At 53.3% G+C, this 19,847-nt stretch overlaps 1 protein-coding gene across 7 annotated transcripts in view; it reads left to right on the top strand.

Annotated features, from left to right (window-relative positions):
- The first annotated feature begins 12,100 nt into the window (after window positions 1-12,100).
- FUBP3 (far upstream element binding protein 3) overlaps window positions 12,101-19,847 on the top strand; it is a 40,238-nt gene continuing 32,491 nt past the window's right edge. For all 7 annotated transcript variants that reach the window (XR_014227017.1, XM_082295319.1, XM_082295318.1 and 4 more), the window contains exons 1-2: window positions 12,101-12,294; window positions 19,621-19,726. Coding sequence is in view for 6 of the 7 variants with exons in the window: in XM_082295319.1 (XP_082151445.1) it covers window positions 12,202-12,294; window positions 19,621-19,726 (199 nt within the window). In the remaining variant the exon portion in view is untranslated. The remainder of the gene's footprint in view (window positions 12,295-19,620; window positions 19,727-19,847) is intronic.

Here is a 19,847-nt window from a genome sequence, read left to right as displayed (position 1 = left end):
TACGCAGAGTGACAGCAGGGAGCTGGGCAGCCCCATCCCAGCAGCAGGAATGTTCTGCTTTCTCACGCATTTGGGGAGCGAAAGCAGAGCTGCCACCTAAAAGGGTGCATTTTAGTAGTCCCTAGGGGACAGCCGGGCCAAGTGGCCATTTGGGGACGTCCAGGCATGCCCTGCCCACCCTGCTGCCAAGCCAGCAAGTGTGACAAGCTCTGACATCACAGCTGGGAAAATAACATGTTATTTTCCCAGATTGGATGTGACTTTCCCTGCTGTTACTGGCAGCGACCATCTTGGGAGGAGAAAGCAGCAGAGTGCTGTCAGGAGACGGGAGAGAAATGGTCTTCTGGGCTGGTGGAGCCTGTCCAACCCCTGTGGGCTATGAGGAGGGGGGGATGCTCTGCAGGGCCACCCCATTCCCTTCATCCCATTGCTTTCAGCAGCAAGTCCATGGTACAAATGCAGCTGCACACGGAACCCCGCAGTAGGGCTCGTGGTCAGCAGGTTGTGCTGACCAGCCATGCTGGCGTGGGTGCCCAGTGTTGAGCCAGCCCTATTCATCCCACAGCAGCCCATTCTCAGGTGGGGGGAAGGGCTTGGAACCTCATCAGGAGCCATCTCCTGGGGAATCATCCACAAAACGATGGGAACAGAGCTGCTTCCCTCCCGCACACCAGGGACGGATGCTGTGCTGGCCCACGGGACAACGAGTAGCCCTGGAAGCTGTGAGAGTTCCCTCCCATGCCCATCCTTGACTATGGTAGATGTCTCCATTGGAAAAGTGGAATTTGAAAGAACTTGGTGCAATGAGGAGCTGACATCTTTTATTTGGGGAGGAAACTCAAACAAAACAACAACAAAACAAAGTGTCTCAGCAGAAGCTTCTTATGCCTCAAAGCTGGAGAAATGCTGGAAAAGCTCCGTGAGGGCTCATTGGGCCAGCTGGGTGCTTAAATCATCACCTGGAAAAGGCCATTTAACTCCCTGTCCTGGAATATCCTCCAGCACTCACACCACAGCCCTTGGAGCCCAGAGCCCAGGGGGTCCTGGCTGCCCCTGTCTCTTTGCACCCACTGCAGTGTCCAGTGAAGTTTTTGGCTCAGGGTGGAGGATGCTCTACCATGGCAGCTCCAGCTCCCCAGGAAGCACAAGAATGCTCTCAGAGGCGGTGATGGACATGACAGATCAGCCTTGGAGGGGCATCGTGTGTCAGCTTCCAGCTGCTGCTTCCAGCTGGGCTGCAAGTGGATTGTGTTGGTAAGGCAGAGCTCAGTGTATTCAAAAAGCCAAGTCAAACCCAGTGGGAGTCCTGGAGAAGGAAAAATCCTCTCAAAAATCATGGGATCAAAGGATAGAGGAGACCCACCGAAGTGCCTGCGCTTCCCCTTGGCGTTGCAGTGATAGGGTGCTGAGAGCCAGACACCACATGTTTAATCACTTTGCGACCTTAATTGCCATCAGCCCTTCCAGTTCCCAAGATCTGGCGGTTTTTCAGCTTCCCCAGTGTCCTTCCACCTCGTTGTGTCTCAGGGAGATATTTCAGGGGCTGGGACTGCCAGGAGAGAAAAGCAATGGGCGAGCAGCACTCTGAGCTGAACCACCTGGAACTCCCCAGCAGAGACATTTTGGGGGGGACTATTTTGGCCTTTCAAGGTGGCAGGCTTGTTTCCGAAACACCCACCTGGACGTAAGGGCAGTGAACACGGGCTGGGGACTCCCCATTCCCAGGGCAGAGCCGCACTGGGAAGAGCCCAGAGGGACCCTGGGAAGGGACCTGGGTCACTGCTGGGCTTTGAAGCTCTTCTGTGCATCCCCCCACGGCATCACACATCACTCCAGCTCAGCCAGCTCTGAGGCAGCCCCTTGTCACCCTCAGGTCCCTGGGGATGCCTTTGGGAAACTGCACCCCCTCTTTGCACCATAGGTTCTGCCATGGGGCTGGTCTGCCGCCCTCCCAGGCTCCCGTGAAGGGCTTGTCCAGGGTCACTGCAATCGATATCTCATCTGCAGGCTCTCCTAGCGGAAGTGATGGTATATTGGAACATGGTAATGGGCCTTGTCTAGTGGAAAAGGCTAATCTTCCCCAGCTGTACAGGATCTCCGCAGGTGTCCTCTGGCTCTCCCTGCTGCCACCAGCTCTGCCAAGGAGCAGACACACTTCTTTAAAGCTGTAGCACTCCAATTTACTGCTGTCCTGGGGAGGGAGAGCTGCCTCCCATGGGGCACAGAGCTGTGTCTGGGGCTTCCCAGTGAAGGACTGGCATCCTGGTGTCACCACACAGCACAGCAGCTGCGTGTGTGTCACCACGGCCACAGTAGCTCACACTTGCTGGGTAAAAGAAGAGAAGCTGATGTGTTCTCCAGAGGTGGCATTTCCCCCAGGAGAGGAAGAGAAGGATGTGGGGATGGTGCCAGGAGGGTTGTGGATTCCCAAAATGCCACCTGCACAGATGGGAGAGAGGCAGGGAAAAGCAAGGGTGGCAGCTTCTGGCTGTTAATTTGGCTTCTCTGGCATCACACTTGCAGCTTGCTTGGACTTCCCACCTGGAACTTGTCCTGTTTTGCCCATTCCTCAGGATTGCTGCAGAGCCAGGTCTTCCCTCCCCTTCCCATTGTGTCACACCCAGATGGGCTCTGGGCCCAAGGGGTCCTGTTTTTTTAAGCTGACCAGCCAGCCCTGGCTACCACATCCTGCTGCATCCCGATGGCATAATCCATTTTCCCGTTTTTCTCTGGAGGCAGAGGTAATTACCAGGTTTGAGGTTTAATATGCATGTGGATTTTAGCACGAATTGCCAAGAACAGCTCAGAACAATGCACAGGTGTGGGCAGCACATCCCAGGGGCTCAGACATGGCCATGGTGTGGGGAGCCCCCCGATGTGGGCTGTAAAATGAGGAGCCCAAGGGCTTGGTGGGGGCCCATCAGAGGCTGAGTGACCATCAGATTCCACGAAAGTCATGCCAAAGGTTGTGCTAACCTTGTTGGGGGCAGGGATTTTTCCTGTAAAAGATGGTAAGGATAGATGGGTTTTAAGAGAAAATTCTCGCAGCAATAGAGCAGCTGTGGGGCTGCTGGGTTTTTGCTTAAAGTTTATTTTGTTGGGCAAAGAAATGGATCACTGGGCCCAAGCAAGGAAAAAACATGATGTTTTGCAGGAGGGAAGCAGGGGGATCTTGTGTGGTTATTCCCTGTGGGATTGTGTCCATATCACATCCCTTCCTGGGGCTCCATCTCCCATCTGTGGGGTGTGCAGGAGGGGATCCTGGACCACTTCTCCCAAAGGAGGGACAGAAAATCCTCTTGTGCTACCCAGTATCACGTCATTTTGTGCAGATGGTGTTCCCTAGCCCTGGATGACATCCCCTCAGCAGGGACACTGGTATCAACGGTGCACTCTCGGGAAAACCCCAGGATTCCCCATGAGGAGCAGTTGGTTCCCATTTTCCTTTGGAGACGTGGCTTTGAGTGGTTCATGGGAGCACAGAAGGCTCCCTGGGCTCGGCGCACAGGTCACAGGGCTGCAGCACAGCACAGTTGTTAAATGTTCCCATCTTTCCAAGGGAAAGCCATCCCCCTGGTGAGATTGGGAGTTGCCGGTCGTGATCTTCCCAGGCACGGGGGAGATGGTCGCCTTTGTAAACCCCTTAACAAGGTGGCTTTGTCTCCCTATTTAACAAGAAGCTCCCTTGCTTCTTCCCCGGGAGTTTCCCAACGCCGGGTCCCTGAAAGCCAGCTTTATGCTCCGGCCGGGGACGCTCTGCCGTGGGGCCGGCGGGGATCAGAGGGACACAGGGGCCCTTCTGCACGCCCCTGACAAAGGCTGCCCCGGGGGGACAGAGCGTCAAAGCTCAGCCGGCTCAGGGAGGGACAAGGGACCCACAGAGGAGGCTGCGGTGTGAGCCCACCGTCCATCTGGTCACTCGATCATGGCAGGCAGCGACCCAGCGATGCTCAGGGAGGGCCAGGGGGGTCCTTCTGCTCTGTGCCCCCAGAGAGGGGGCAGGGGGAGTGGCTGGGAAGGGACAGGTAGGTTTTGTTGGCCGCAGGTAACAGGATCCGCAGCCGTTGGTGCCTTCCTGCCCTCTGCTTTGGCTTTGGCAGGGGGGTGAGAGATGGGAGGTGGGAGTGAGGAGCAGAGGGCTGGAAACTGAGACCGCCATTCAGCAAGGATGCTTCCCCTCATCTGGATGGAAATGGGTTTGGAGGAAACCTCGAGGTGTCTCTGCGCCAGCACCCCCACAGCCCTCCAGTCTGAACCAGGCAGGTGCAGCAGCAGGAAGGGACCACTGGGAGTGATCCTCGGCTATGAGGGCATCCTGGTCATGGCAGAGGCGTTGCCCATCCCCATGTCAGTGTCCAAGCTCCCCTCTCCCACCTCCTCTTCCTTCCCTGGGGGTTTTGCCAGCCTCTGCTCAGTTTGGGAGCTCTTGCCCTTCCCTTGTCCCACCAGTAAGAGCCCTCTCTCACCTCCCCCCTCCAGCCATCTGCCTCCGAGCCCCCCGCCCAGATTTACTGTCACGCGTTAAAACCGCGGCTCAGCGCCAGGGTCAGCGTGTCACGGTGGCCCCTCATCGATTTGTTTTACCTCCCCTTGGCTAAAGCACTTTGGCCCTGGCCCCTTCTATGGCATAAGGGGCTTCCCAAGGCCCTCAGTTCCCCCTTGCCCATCCTGGTCCTGCAAAGCCGGACCCTGTGGGCAGCGGGGGCCCAGCTGAGCCGCTGATCTCCTGACCCTCCCTGGGGCACCTAATATGTCTCCCTGGTTTATCTGGATCAATATTTCTGCAAGAGCAAGGAAGATCCCTCCAGGGAAAGGAGGGGATGGGGGGATCCCACTTGTTTGCACGGCCCCACAGCTGGTTTGATGCTTAGCTGGGCTGGGTCTTTTCTGGGGATTGGGAAGGGAGGAAGACCCCAAATCAGGGGTGGCCGCTCAGACCAGAGATGTTTGGGGTCTCCTCCTTCCAGTTTGTGGGTCTCAAGCTCTGCACTGGGGCACAGTGGTTGGGATGTCTTTGCGTTCAAAACCCAAGGAGCTGGGATGGCTTCAGCCTTCAAGCTCCCCCACCCAGCAGGTGTGGGGCTGCTTTGGAGGATCTGCTTCTTGCTTGTGGTGTTTGGGCCTGGATGAGAGATTTTTGAACTGTTCTATTTGGTGCTGGGGGTGTTTTCATAGGAGCCTGGAAGTGATGGTAAAGGATGAATGTCAACTTAATAAGCCCAACCAGTGAGAGAGGTGGCTGGGACAACAGCCTCCAGCCCTTCTTGGTGCACACTGGGGGACACCCAAGGCATGAGGGCTCTTGCTTTCACGGCTTGGCTTGGGGAATCAAGGCAAAGAACATATAGACAACACTCCAATGCCACCCCACAGGCTCCATCACCCCTGCTGAAGGCACCATGTCTCTAAAACCCCTCCTGTCCCACAGCATCACCCCCAGCACCTCCACGGCCATGCCCACGGATCCCTGTGCTGGCAGCCGGGGCAGATGCCCAGCAGCTCGGGCAGCGTGAGGAGAAAGCGGGGGGCTCTTGGCAGCTCTGCCTTTTGCTTTCAGCCTCGCCCTCTCGCTATTTATTGGTGACTTTTGTCCTTGGCCAGCTTAGCGGCTGAAAGGGGCTGTATTATATCACATGTAGGCAGCTCCTGGGGGGAGAGGGCCGCGCTTTCTGCGGGAACAAAGCGCGGGTTGGCTAATTCCCCTCTCCTCCCGCGGCACCCGGGTCCCATCTGGTTGACACAGTTTGCTCCAGTGTCTCCTGCTATTAAGCCCCCACTTGCCTGCTTGAATCACCGGTGCTCCCCCCCCCCCCCCGTACCCTCAGCCCCTTTTTCTTGCTTTATTTTTCATTTTCCCTAAAGCCAGGCAGAACTTGCTCCGTGGAGTGATGTCAGATGTGTGCGAAGCAGACCAATAAAACCTAATGCATCCCCCTCTTTGTCTGCTGGCCTCTCCAGCGCCTCACATTTTCCACTCAGAAAGCCACTTAAAACACATCAGCAACAATCCCTCACAAAACAGCCACTTGTTGGCTAATTGTGCCGAGGACCCGTGAGCGCCGCATTGCGCTTTCCTGACAAGGAGGGTCTAATGCTGCCAGGGACCACGGCTCCCCAACAACCTGAGGGTGATGGGAAACCTCAGCATCCACCAGGATCGGCCCTGGGGGTCTCAGCTGCTCCACAGGGTGTGGTGGGGCAGGGATATGGGATTGGGATGTTTCTATTCCCCACAGCCTTCAGCAGGTCTGGATCGGCTGGAGAGGATGGCCACTGAGTCAGGAGTGGGGCTCTGCTCAGCCCTCACTTTGCAGCAGGAGGGATGAGCAGATGGACCCAGCAGACCTGCCTGGTCTCTGTCCTACCTTCTAATTCCTTCCTGGGAAGGAAAGCAGGCAGGAAGGCAGCAGGCAGCTGCCGTGGAACAGGAGCTCTGGGGGCAATGAGATGTGTGCCAGCCTGCCAGGCTGGTGACTTTGACTTGGTGGCTGTGATTCTGGGCTGATGGCTCTGTGGCTGAAGGCTGGAAGAACTGGCTGCCCCATGCCAATGGGAGAGAGCTTTGTTACAGCTTAGGGGGATGCCAGTGGGTTTCACTGAAGGGGATGGCGATACAGGTGCCCTTTGGAGGGCAGAGAGGGTGCAAGTGAGAGATGCTTCATGGTGGAAAGGAGGCAGAGAGGCTTGGACCTTTACCTAATGGAGAAGCATCCAAAAATCCCTCCCCAGGAATCCTTTGGCTCTTTAGGATATGGGAAAAGAGATCAGAGGGTGGTTAATCTCCCCCTCTGCAACGAGGGGACCCAGCCTTACCCCCCTCCCAGCAGAGAGACAAGTGCATGCAGTAGCTGCATTAATTTTTCTTCAGAAAAACTCGGACAGCTTCTCCTGCCGCCAGCCCCGGCATCCCGGGGAGCAGGAGAGGAGCAGCGTGCAGTCACGGCAGCCTGCTCTGGGGGCGGGGGAAACTGTCACACCTTTTAGCTTAAAACTACCTAATCACACCCTGGTTTGGGGCTAATTTGAGGCAGGCAAGGAGGTTCAGAAACAGTGCCAGATAGTGGGAAGGCTCCCTGTGGGCATTGTGCTGGGCAGGCAGCCCAGAGCCCTCCCCGTGGGCACTGAGCACACCTGCCCGTGCTTACCTGCCCACGTTCACCTGCCAGTTAATTGTCACAGGGCAGAGTGGCACAGGGAATGGCACAGAGCAGAGTCCGAGGGACACACAGGGAGTCGTGCTGCCGCCTGCTCTGGCTCGATGACCAGGCTGAGCCTCTGCCACGCTGCCCCAGCGGCAGCCAAGCGATGCGGAGGGAGCCGCAGGCAGCTGCCTCCCATTCCCGTTCTCATACCCGTTCCCATGCCCTCGCTTTGCTGCCAGACCTGGACCCTGCCGCGGGGCCATGGGGGACCCTGTGGGCAGATCGGACCCCACACCAACCACACACCTGGCAGAGAGCGGGTGCTGGGGAAAGAAGGGGTTAAGCTGAGCCAGCGGCGGCAGAAATCAGAGGATTACAGGTTTGTTGCCGGACTGTCCCATCTGTCACCAGCACAAAGACGAGCCCTGTCTCGGGCTGGGCTCTCAGCAAAGAGCCCACCACTACATTAGGACTCCATTAGGGGAGACTGGCGGTGGGAAATGGCAGCTGTCAGGGCACTATCATTTCTCCTGTAATTCCTCCCGCTCCTTTCTCAACTGCACTTAAATAGCAGGTCTACCCACTGGGCCAATTTTGCATTTTCTTCCTCCCGCTGCTTCTCTTCTTTCTTTAAAGCTGCAGCTCCCTGGGCCCCTTCCCTGCAGCCTGCTGGTGCCAGTGCCAGTGCCAGTGCTGCCTGTGACTGATTGTGGCTTCTCCACAAGGAGAAGGGCTCAGGAGCATTGGCAGCATCCTGGCCATGGAGCCACAGCGATGCCAGCCTGGTCTGCAACAGCACCACTGCCATGGGACTCGCTGGCTCCTGATCTTGGCACAGGGAGGAGAGGAGGTGGATCACAGTCTCCAAGGATGGGCAGTGTCCTTCCCATCTCCCATCCTCTGGGGTTATCTCTGAGCTGGAGAATGTTTCCCAGTCTGTGTTGCCCTTGTACAAAAGGCTGGCTGCTGATGCAGGGCTGGCCCTGCTCTGCCAAGTGGGGCAGGGTGGGCAGGACAGCAGGTGGTGATCGGGGCTGCGGACTGTGTCCAGTGGTGTGGGCTGTGTCAGAACAGAGTTTCTTCTTCCAGCACAAAATCCGTCCAGTCTTTCAGCATTTGGCAGAGACTCCTGGGTCACACTGCCTGGTACAGTCATGGCCACCTTGGGGTGGGATGATGCCTCAGTGCCAGGCAGCCTCAGATCCTTCTCACCACAACCCAGAGATAAAATCACACAGACACATTTCCTGATGGCACAGTATCACCTGGAAACTCTCAGGACGTGGAGAGAGGCAGCTCAGCATGGTGGGGGCCATGCTGGGGTCTCCATGTTCACATCTCTGTGAATCCCTGGGTCTTCCCACACCCCGGTCTGCCCTCACCACCTCTCCCACCAGACCCCGGCACTGCCGCTGCGCCGTCACTCCCTGTGGAGCCTCCTTTTCCAGTGGGGGATCAAAACAAACACTTGTGTGGGGAAGTGCATTGCAGTGGTGCTCGAAATAAATAACTAATTTCTCCCTACATGATCTCAAGGAGCAGGAGAGGCGTGAATAGCAGGGCCCGGTGTCGGGCTGACTGGACTCCCCGGTGCGGTAATTCAGAGGATGACAAACATAAGCCAAAGAAAAATGTTGAAAAATGGGCACTTCCCGCAGCCCTGAGCAAAGGAGCTATTGCAGGGTTTGGAAATAACGAAGGCAAAGAGAGGGAGAGAGGGGAATTTTCTCATTGAGACCAAGTGAAGTGCCAAACAAGCTGCTATTATGGTGGCTTTGAGAGGCACAGGGAGGGGGTGGTGGGGAGGAGAGTAGGGGGAAGGAGAGGAGGGAGGTGGGGGAGAAGAGAGGGAGAGAGGGCTGGAGGAAGGGAGAAGAGTGGGGGCTGTGGGCAAGAAGGGGATGTGAGGAGCCAAAGGTGTGAGGTGACACAGAGGAGATGGAGAGAGGAGCAAGGTGTGTGACGGTGGCAGGGCCACCACATGCCAGCACCCCACCCCTCATCCCGGGTCCCCCACATCTCCCCATCCATGTCCCATCCTCATTCCCAGCCACCTTCTACCCCCCACAACCACCACCACCAAAAGGGAGGAAAAAAAAAAAGAGGAAAAAAGAGATGCAAAGAAGGAAAACAAAATATCTACAGTTGTCGAGACAAGGGGAGAAAAATAGAGGCAAACATCCATAATTTTCTCTGTGGGGCTTTGCAGTAATTGAGCCATTTGGATAAAAATAAAGGCAGCAGGCCCTTTAGGTAAGAGGAGCTTTTGCAATCCAAGAAGCCTGAATTATGCGTCTTGTATCACTTGAAACCCCCCACCACATCACTCCCCTCCGCCTCCCCTGTGCGACACCAAACCACTTTCCCTTTTCTTCTTCTTCTTATTTTTTTTTTCCTTCCCTCCTCCTTTTTTAAGTACGCTGTCAAACAGCGTCCGACGAGCAGAGAATTTCAGCTGTCACAACTAATTTCAGCGCGTGTGTGTGCGAAGGTGTGTGTGTGTCTTGGGCGGGGGGAGCTGGGGAATGGAGGCGTAGAATCACTGCCTTGCTTTTTTTTTTATTCCTCAAAAGGAAGATTTACATCAGAAATTTGTTTCTGGAAGTGTTTAAGGTCTGTAATTTCGCTCTTTTCAATCGCTGCCCGATGCCTTCTTCTTGCCAGCTCCAGTGCTGAGGCTCGCTGTCACCCTCCCAGCAACCTGGTCCCTCAGCTGCTCCTGCCCAGTGCCAGAGGCTCTTCCATCTCTTGCCAGGGCTTGAGACTTCCAAAATTCAGCTCTTGCAGCCCTGAGCACCAAGCTGGGTCGGGTAGGGAAAGTTCCAGCTTCTCCCTGCTGGCGTCCCTAAAGCTGGTGGCTTTAGGCTTCAGGTTTGGTCACCTTTGCAGCCACATTGAGATTGGCATTAGCTGGAGGGTCACGGGGTGAATCCTGCTCAGAACAGGGCACCCCTGAGAGCCAAGTGGGGCAGTTGGGGTGATCCCCCCACCCAGAATATGCCTGGGGAAAGGGTCAGCTGGGGAGAGGCTGGTGCTGAGTATATTGGGTCTTCCCAGCCACAGTTAGGAGAGGAAAATTCGCTGAATCCAAAACCTCTGGGCTGTTTGCAAGAGAGGAGGAAGCAAAGCCCTGGGCATGGCTGGAGTTGTTTCCTCCATCATGTTCAGAAAATGATGGGATGGCTGTGGTGGTACAGATCATCTCAGGTGGTGAGGTGCTCCAGGCCAGGCTGGATGGAGCCCTGAACAACCTGGCGTAGTGGAAGGTGTCCTTGCCCAAGGCAGGCAGGTGGAACCAGATGAGCTTTAAGGTCCCCCCAAACCAGTCTGTGGTTCTGTGGTTAAAATCCTTCCCCCATGGGCTGTGTCCCTTTTCCTAAAATAAATGGGCTTTTTGCTTAAGAAAATGATCCCAGCTTCTGAAAGGAGGAAAGGCTGGAGACCAGCCAGCCCACTGGTGTAACAGAGGTGACTGGCAGCACACTGCACCCCAGTGAAGAAGCGTGTTCCCTGCTCTTGGAAGGCCACCAGATAATTCCATCGGCTCAGCAATTCCTGCCTACTCATGTAGGCACAAATGAGATGCACAGAACTGGAAAGAGCAACAGCCAGCCGAGGAGAAACGTAGAGCCACGTGGGACATCACTCGGGTTTTGAATTTCATACTCGGGGCTTTGGGAAACAGGCTGTGGCATCGGTGAACCTTGGGCTACTCCAGGCTCAGTGTGCAAACCCAGCCAGGCCAGGGGCTGGGTGCAGGCTGCATTTGGGGAGGTATCACCCAAAAATGACACTCACAAAAAGCAGCAGGAAGGACTGTGCAGGGCCCTGCTCAAGGAACAAGCTTTGCATATTCTTTCCATTAATCCTTGACTAACTGGTCCTTGCACCATCCCACAGTCTCCTGCTGCTGCACTATGGCAGGAACGCTGTGACTGGGCGCTGGACCAGACCTGGGGGCTCCATAGGGGTGCGTGGGCACTCCCGGAGCTCCACTTCTTGGCAGAGCTCCCCAGAGCTTGCCATGCCCAGAAGATTTGTAAAAAGTGTCACCAACACCATGGCCGTGTGACTCAGGAATACGGTCTTCACAGAGACCAAGCCAGGCAGGAGACAGGCACTGCGGGAGGTGTTCCAGGGAGGGGTTAGGTGATGGTTCTGGTGGGACGCCACAGCAGAGATGGAGGGGATGGCACAGCCCGGCGTGGGATGGCACAGGCAGGGATGGCATGGCAGGGGCAGGGTTGGAATGGCACAGACAGGACAGGATTGCATGAGCTGGTAGAGCATGGCCACAGGTAGGGACGGAATAGCACGGTCAGCGATGGGATGGAACAGGCAGGGATAGGATGGAACCGGCGGGGACACGGAGCGCAGGCAGGGACGGGACGGAACAGGTGTGGCTGGGATGGCACGGTCGGGCAGGAGCTGTCACAGGCGGGGAGGGCCCGGCGGGGACAGAGCGGGGCCCGGCACGGCGGCGGGGGCAGAGCAGAGCCCGGGGCAGCGGGGGCAGAGCGGGGCACACGGGTGCAGAGCAGGGCACACGGGGGTAGAGCAGGGCACACGGGGGCAGAGCAGGGCCTATCGGGGGCAGAGCAGAGCCTGTCGGGGGCAGAGCAGGGCACACGGGGGCAGAGCAGGGCCCGGGGCAGCGGGGGCAGAGCAGGGCCTGTCGCGGGCAGAGCAGGGCCCGGCACAGCGGGGGCAGAGCAGGGCCTGTCACGGGCAGAGCAGGGCCTGTCGCGGGCAGAGCAGAGCACACGGGGGCAGAGCAGGGCCTATCGGGGGCAGAGCAGGGCCTATCGGGGGCAGAGCAGGGCACACGGGGGCAGAGCAGGGCCCGGGGCAGCGGCGCTGCCGTTCCCAGCCGGGTCCCGGGGCGGGCGCGGGGTCCCGGGGGGCGTGGCCTGTTCTGGCCCCGCCCCTCGTCCCCATCCCCACCCCGCGGCGCGAGCCCCCGTGGCCCCGCCCCTCCGGGGCACTTCCGGCGGAAGCGGGGGGCTCCTTCCCTTTCCGGGCGCGGGCCCCGGGCGGAGCGGCGGGACGGGCGCGGGCCATGGCGGAGCTGGCGCAGGGGCAGAGCCAGAGCGCGGCGCCCGTCGGCATCAAGCCCGAGGGTTTCGTGGACGCTCTGCACCGAGCCCGGCAGGTGAGGCGCCGGCCGGCGGGTGGGGGGTGGGCGGGAGGAGGCCGTGGGGCGCCGCTAGGCCGCGGAGCTGAGGTGGGGGCAGGGCCGCGGCCCCGCTGCCCCTCTGCCCGTCTGCCGGGTGACCGGAGCCCCGGGGCTATGCCCTGAGCAGGCGGTGGGGCTCTGACAGTCGCGGCCGTGGTTGGTGACAGGCACGCAGCCGTCTGGCCCTGGGCACTGGGTGGGTGTGAGCTGGTGCTAATTCGTGTTTCAAACGGGGCCTCGTGCATGGGCTGAGCGATAGATCAGCCAAAGATCGGCAGCGAAGCTGGGGAAGGGTCTGGGGTGTGTGTCCTGTGAGGAGCGGCTGAGGGAGCTGGGGCCACTCAGCCTGGAGAAGAGGAGGCTCAGGCGGGACCTTATCACAGTGTACAACTCCCTGAAAGGTTGTGGCCAGGTGGGGGTCGGGCTCTTCTCCCAGGCAACCAGCGACAGGACAAGAACACTCAGTCTTAAGCTATGCCAGGGGAGCTTTAGGTTGGACATTGCGAGGAGTTTCTTCACAGAAAGCGTTATTAGGTGTTGGAATGGGCTGCCCAGGGAGGTGGTGGAGTCACCATCTCTGGAGGTGTTTAAGGGAACACTGGACGTGGCACTCAGTGTCATCATCTGATCGACAAGGTGGTGATCGGTCACAGCTTGGACTGGATGACCTCAGAGGCCTTTTCCAAGCTAATTGATTCTGTGAATATAAACCTTGGCAGAGCGGGAGCTTGGCATTCCCTTCAGGGAGAGGGGAGGGGGGAGCGAGGTGCTCCCCAGAGGAATCTGTAAACTTACACAGTGCTGAAATGGGAAGCTTCAGTGAAAGAGCCCAGACCTGCAGGAATCAACACCCTCGTCTTCAGTACAGGATATTCCAGGTGTTTGTGTGCTCCTCGGTTTGTGCAAAGTGGCTGCAGAACAAGAAGCTGCTGCTCACAGCACGGATGCTGTGGCTGTTCTTCACACCTCCTGTTCCACATCTGTCACAGGTGTTCGTTCCATCTCTGAACAGGTTGCACTTGTGCTTGGTTACTGCACGTTAAGGAGCTGTAACACAGCTGAGTGCCAGGACCTGAGCCCAGCTGGTGGTCAAAGACCCTGACTTTATTCTCTCCAGTTTTACAGGCCAGGTGGGAGAAATCCCCTTCTGTTGCCCAGACTTTGTCATTTCATTGCCAAGCTTCTGAAGAAACTAAGCTGGACCCTACGACCTCTCTAGTGCTCTCTGTAATGGAACTGAGGTGCTTTCCCCTGTCTCTCAGCTCACCTGGGAATCAGTGTGGCAGCCAGTCCATGTTCTGTGCAGTCTGCAGTGACCTGCACAGAGGCACTTGGTGGTGTAGATCCACACCCTGCACCTCCCAGGACGCCAGGACCTGCTCTGGGGCCATTGATTTCCTTCTCAGCACAGGTTGGTGGGGTGTGAGCTGCTCTCAGGTGAGCCAGGCCTCGCTTCTTTCAGTCCGTGTGAAAGTGCCATGTCCTTGATATGTGATGTCTGAACACCCAGACAGGGTGTTTAGCTTGATGCAGCTAAATTGAGAGGTGTTGCAGCTGTGTTTGTCTTGTCCTGGTTGTATCTTACAGAAGGCCTCTCATTGCAAAAACATCCTATTTAAATATCTGGTAATGCTACCACCTGTTAGCAGTTGAATAACCCATTTATGTAAAAGAAAATAATTATTTGCTGGTGAAGTGCAGCTTGTTGAAATTATGTTGTGGGTGTTTCAAGTCCAGAAGAGGCCATGAAGTTGATAAGGGGATTGGAACACCGGCCCTGTGGAGACAGACTGAGAGAGCTGGGACTGTTTAGCTTGGAGAAGAGAAGGTTGAATGGAGACATCACAACATCTTCTGGGATCTGAAAGGGGCTGCAGGGAAGCTGGAGAGGGACTGGACTCCTCATCAGGAACTGTAGTGACAGGACAAGGGGGAATGGGTTCAAACTGAATGAGGGGATGTTTAGGTTAGACATTAGGAAGAAATTCTTCCTTGTGGGGGTGGGAAGGCCCTGGCACAGGTTGCCCAGAGAAGCTGTGGCTGCCTCATTCCTGGAAGTGTCCAAGTCCAGGTGTGACAAGGCTTGGAGCAACCTGGGACAGTGGAAGGTGTCCCTGCCCATGGCAGGGAGTGGAATGAGATGATTTTTGAGGTCTCTTCCACCCCAAACCCTTCTGTGTTGAATGTGCAGCTGTGTGTACCACTCAGAGCAGTAACAGGTTAAATAAGGTGTGATGCCTCAGAGGATCCTAGGCTCAAACACAGCACTAACTGCAAATGGATCTGAGTTGGAGCTGCCTGACTGCTGTCATCATGTTTGTAGGGTGGATCTGTGATGCCCCAACCCATGCATGAGAGAGATGGAATAATAAAGAGTAAATAATTCTGTGCCCTGGCTGTGGTCACTTACTTGATTTTGTTGTTCTTAAGTTCATGATGCTTGCTGTGATTATTCTGCACATGCTGGGTTTCCATGAGCCTAAAACTTGAGTTAGTCTGACCTGGAAGATTCCAGCAGCACCTTCCAGCTGTCTTCCACACTGGAAACAAGTGCATCGGGAAATGTGGGCTCTGCACGTGTTTGTGGGAGTGCAGTGTCCTACATTTTTGTGTGGTGAGTTGTTTGCTGCCTGTTGAATATGATTTTTTTCCATTAGTGTTTGTGGGATGAAAAAAGCTGTTGGAGGGCTAAAATGTTTCCTTCCCCTGTGAATATACTTGATTTAATCTAGTTCTGGGGAGGCTATGTAAGAGACCAGGTGGTCTTCTCTCGCACACAACTAAATTGTCACTAGTGACTTGTTGCCAAATGTCACTGAAAATGCTCTTCATTACTCAGGTGATGGATATTTGCCTCACCACCCAAGCAATCTGTGATGGAACTTCCTGTCTGAGAATCAGGGGGTAATGAAAAGGCAGCTGCACCTAATATTTCTCGGGAGGTGATGGGAGAGCCAAGAGTGTTTGGTGTTTATTTGCCTGAGCTGTACTGATCTGGTACAGCTTTTGTTCTGGTTTTGGCCTTTTTGGAGTATTCCTTTTGCTCTAAGGGAATGAGGGAGCAGAGGAAAGAAATTCACCCATAATTCTGACTTGATGGGTTGGCCATCCCTGGCTTGACATTTGAATCTTTCAAGGTTTGTGTCACATGTAAGACCAGTAATCAAATTTACTAAACTCAGTTCTCATGAGAGCCATAACATGACAATCAGGCTATGGAATACAGTGCTTGGTTATGAATATCTAAACAAGGACATAACTTCAGGACAAGGAAGACTTTCCTGATTAAAGGAAAGTAGCTGCATTCCTTAGAGCAGCTGGGATGTGAGATGATATAAGGATAGGAAACCTGGAATATCTTTGAAAGAAATTACTTTGCATTGCTTTCAGCGTTTGTGCTGGACTTGCCTGGATTTTTTGTGGACTCTGAAATATTTGGCATTTATGAATAATTACTTTTTCAAGGCAGTGCTGGGACTTGGAGCTGCTCTGTCCTGCATCTTCTGCACCACGTCTTGAGTGGATTGGTGGCTCTTAGGTGGGGACTGATCTGTCCAGCTGCTCCCAGGCAGGGTGGCTTTTCTATGGCATTTTGGGGTGGGGGGGGGAGAGAGAGAGGATGTTTGCTCCTCTTTTGACTAGTGGGATCAGAAAATAAGCAGAGCTGCTTGTACTTTGGACTAAAATTAATTTCTCTCAGACCATCCTTAAGTTTTGTTCTTATTGACCAAACAGTGTCTTGCTGGGTGTTGTAGGAATGCTCTGGAGAGGAAAGGCTGAGGCTTGGTGAGCCTGTGATGTGCCATCCTGGCTACCTCAAAAATGGGGAATATCCTGAGACTGACTGAGAGTCAACAGGCTATGTGCTTGAAATCCCTTTCTATATCAGGCTCTAACTTCTAATTTCTGTGGTGATGGAGGGGCCTGGGACAAACTTTTCTTCACCCCCTTGCAGAGTCCTTTTTCAGGTCATCCTCAAATAGATTTAGGCTTTGCCAATTACTCTGGTATTTAGGAAAACCACGTGTGACACGAAGCTTAAATGGTTGTGGATGGTTTTATTGCTTTCTGCAGAGCTCTGGAGAAATGTCTGTCACCCCAACTCAAGTGTTCTGCTGAGTGAATGGGAGGAGCAGCACGAGTACCAGAATAGTCTGAAGGGTCAGCTGACAGTGCCTTACTGGTTTTTTTATCCTGCTAATACCTAGAATTGGTGATTTTATCTGTTGCTGTTCTTTGGAGGGCACCATGGAGAGGTTTTTCTTAGAAGCTGGGCCTGTTGTCTTGAAAGCTGAATTCTGCAGATACGGGTGTTTGAGTTTGCCTAGCAAAGAAGCTTCATATTTAGAAGTGGTTTTGTATTACTTTGTATTTTGTCATTTTTCTGGCTGTTAAACGTATAGGAGAACAGAAGTGCAAGGTATAGGAAAACTTGCCTCCCTCACACAACTTCATGGATTAGTTTGTTTTTCTTGGCTTTACCATTGCAATTTGTAGCTGGGGCTTGTGTTGTGTCCTTTAAAGTCTTTGTTGGAGAGCTTTATTTTGGGGAATTTAGGTGCAGAAACAATGATGCTTTTTTTCCAGTATATTTCAGAGCTTGATAAAATTGATGCATTGGGTTTAGAGGGGGGGAAAAAAAGAGGAAAAAACCCGAAGGCTGACATAGAGCAGGACAAAAGCAGTGGCTAACAGCAGTACATTACTCAAGGTCATTTAGGCAGATAAGGGCTAGGTCTGCTTATTTGCCATGTCCTAATTTTTGTGCTTACCTCCCTGCTGAACCTGTCATAAAAAACTGAGCTTCCCATTTTAAGTTGAACATGAGATGTTAAAATGTATTTTAGCTGCTACATGTACTTTAAAAACTCAGCTCTCAATTTTGCAGGGTGTTTTTTCCTGCTGTGGTGAGGTGGCACCGTAGTCTGCCTGTAATCCAGTGGCAGCTGGGAGGCTTTAGAGATAAGGGTACCAGTTTAAATAAAGGGGAGGGGGATGGGGGAAGGAAAATATCCTAAAAGCTGATAATGTAAAAATTGTTTTAACACTCTTACTTTGCCCTTTTCTTGGAAGATTCTGTGCCAGGGTGATCATTGTGTGCTCAGTATGAGCAGGGGTTCACAAAGCTCCCCCTGAGCTGGGAGTAGACAGCCTTGGTGCCAGCAAGCTGCTCCTGAACACCCTTGTACTTCAGGCTTCCTTCCTTCCCTGAGCCAGCTTCTGCTATCCACAGACTAGTTTTTTCTTTTCCTGGAGTGTGTGGTGTGTGATTTCACCTCTAAATGATTGTCCATAATTTGTAAGTCATGGTAAATAGCTACTGACAGGAAGAGAGTTTGTGAAGGATGTGTTAAAATCAAATGTCCCAAAATATGTCAGGGTATGGTGTACCTGGCACTGTTCCTTTTGGTCTACATTGTAAGTTACTATATGAAAGCTGTTAATAGATTGCTGTAAAATATATTTTAAAATTTGTATTTCAGCATTGAAGTAGTCAGAAAACATCTCTGCTCTTTGTATTTCGTTAAAATTCTCTTAATCCCAAACATAAGGGGAAAGTATGTGGGCAAAGGGCTGAGTCCATGGATGCAGTACAACATTTAACAAGAGTAAAGCATCATCTGGCCCTCCCTCCTGGAGAAGACAAGGTGTGTTAATGCTTTCAGAACCAGCTTTCTGGGGACTTACTGGAGATGTTGACATACAAAATGCTTGTCATGAAAGCTTCAGAATCACAGCTGGTCCCAGAGGAAGATTTTATTCTCTTATCTCTGACATTTCTGACACAGCAAAGTTACCAACTTTCCGAAAGGAGACAGGACAGAATGGGCTATAAGCAGAAAATGGTCCAAACTCTGAGCTGTTTTTATGCAAGGCATTGAACAGAATGTTTCCTATTCTTTTTCTAGAAGCAGTGCCCTCAATCTTTCAAGATTATTTCAAATAGCTTTTTTCAGTACCCTGTGGTTCTGCATCTTGGGCAGTTGTTTGTTCCACTGGAGCAGAAGGTAATGTCAACAACCAGACTTACTGTAGATGTCTTTCTGTTGCAGTGAAATGCAAATTTTAGAGATCTTTAGATATATTGGTCATTTAAAACATATCTGTGTAAAATGCTCTTTCTTTCATCTGCTCCTGTTTATTCTCTGGTGAAATCCAGTTATGATGGAGTGAGATCAGTCTTTTAGTAAAGATTCTATTCAGTGATTTTCTTTTTGCTGGAAAAGGCAGCAAATACTGTAGAATACAGTGTACTTTATATTTGTTCTGTAACTACTTTGTTCTGTGCTTGCTTATTACAGCAAAATACTTTATGTAGGCAAGGGGAGTTGTGAGACTGCAGTTTGCCTGCCCCTGGGAGGGTGTTAACTGGGGTGCAGCACCCAGGGAATGTGCCTGTGTGATTCTAGGGTAGGTTTCCACCAGTTAGCTCAGAGAGCAGCTGGAAGAGCTCATGTTGTCAGCGCCCACCTGTGCAGCTGTCCCCCAAATGTCACTAGAGATGAGCTTTTCACTTGTATTAAGTGATGTTTAGGTGTGTGTCTCACCAAGTTTATTTGCTTACCATAGTCCCCTTAGTGTGATAGCTGGCTGTCTCCTCTTTCCTGTGAATAAACTCCTTGTATCCTGGCTCGGCAGGGAATGGCAGGTTCCCCTCTGGAAGGGTTGGAAGCAGAGGCACAGGCAGCATTAGTCGTGTTTGTGCTGTACTGACCACTGCAGGAAATGGAAACTAGTTCTGGACTGATAGTTTGCCCACTGGCTTATTCCTCACACAGTAAACAAGAGTGATCCAGTCTCTTTGGCAGAGAGTTCCCAAACCTGTCCTTTTGCTGTGTGTTTTCACTCTCTCCCTGTGCTCCCCTACGGATGTGTGAGTGTGCATTTCTGTGTGTCTGGATCTGCATGCAGGAGGAAGCATGTGTCCTCCCACACAGCTCTGGTGGTGGCAGCTTCTCCAGGACAAAGTTGGGGGGTTAGTTTGAACCCTCCTCTTAGCAAGATTTAGCTTGTCAGCTATCCATCGAGGAAATACTCCTGAATATAATGTTCTGGGGAGTAACTGTCTGCTTATGAACAGGAAGAGGAACTGAGTGAATGTGATCTTAATTAAGCAAATACTAAAAGCAAGCAGAAAATTGTTTGCTTTACAAATGAAGAGCCTTGTTACAAATCCACCTATATAGTAAATACCTGAGAGAAGGTTGGACTGGGGCCAACGCTTTATTGGGAGAAAGAGTATTTACTTGTGGTGGCTGAAACTTCAGCTATGCTGATAATGCTTTTATCCTGTTTTTATAGATTGCTGCTAAAATTGGAGATATTCCTCACTTGAATAATTCTACAACACTTGTGGACCCCTCAGTCTACGGTTATGGAGTGCAGAAACGGCCCCTGGATGATGGAGGTAAGCTGGCTGTGATTAGTCAGTCTTGTGGATGCAGCTCCTGAAATTCATCTGTGGAGTCAGTTGTCTATTTTAAGGATGGAAAACACATCTTTCTGTGTATAGGAATTTTATACAAGAT

Source organism: Coloeus monedula (genome assembly GCF_965178545.1).
Source record: "Coloeus monedula genome assembly, chromosome: 21".
NCBI lineage: Eukaryota > Metazoa > Chordata > Aves > Passeriformes > Corvidae > Coloeus > Coloeus monedula.
Note: the sequence above shows the minus strand (reverse complement) of the source record. Positions and strands in the feature narration are given on the sequence as shown.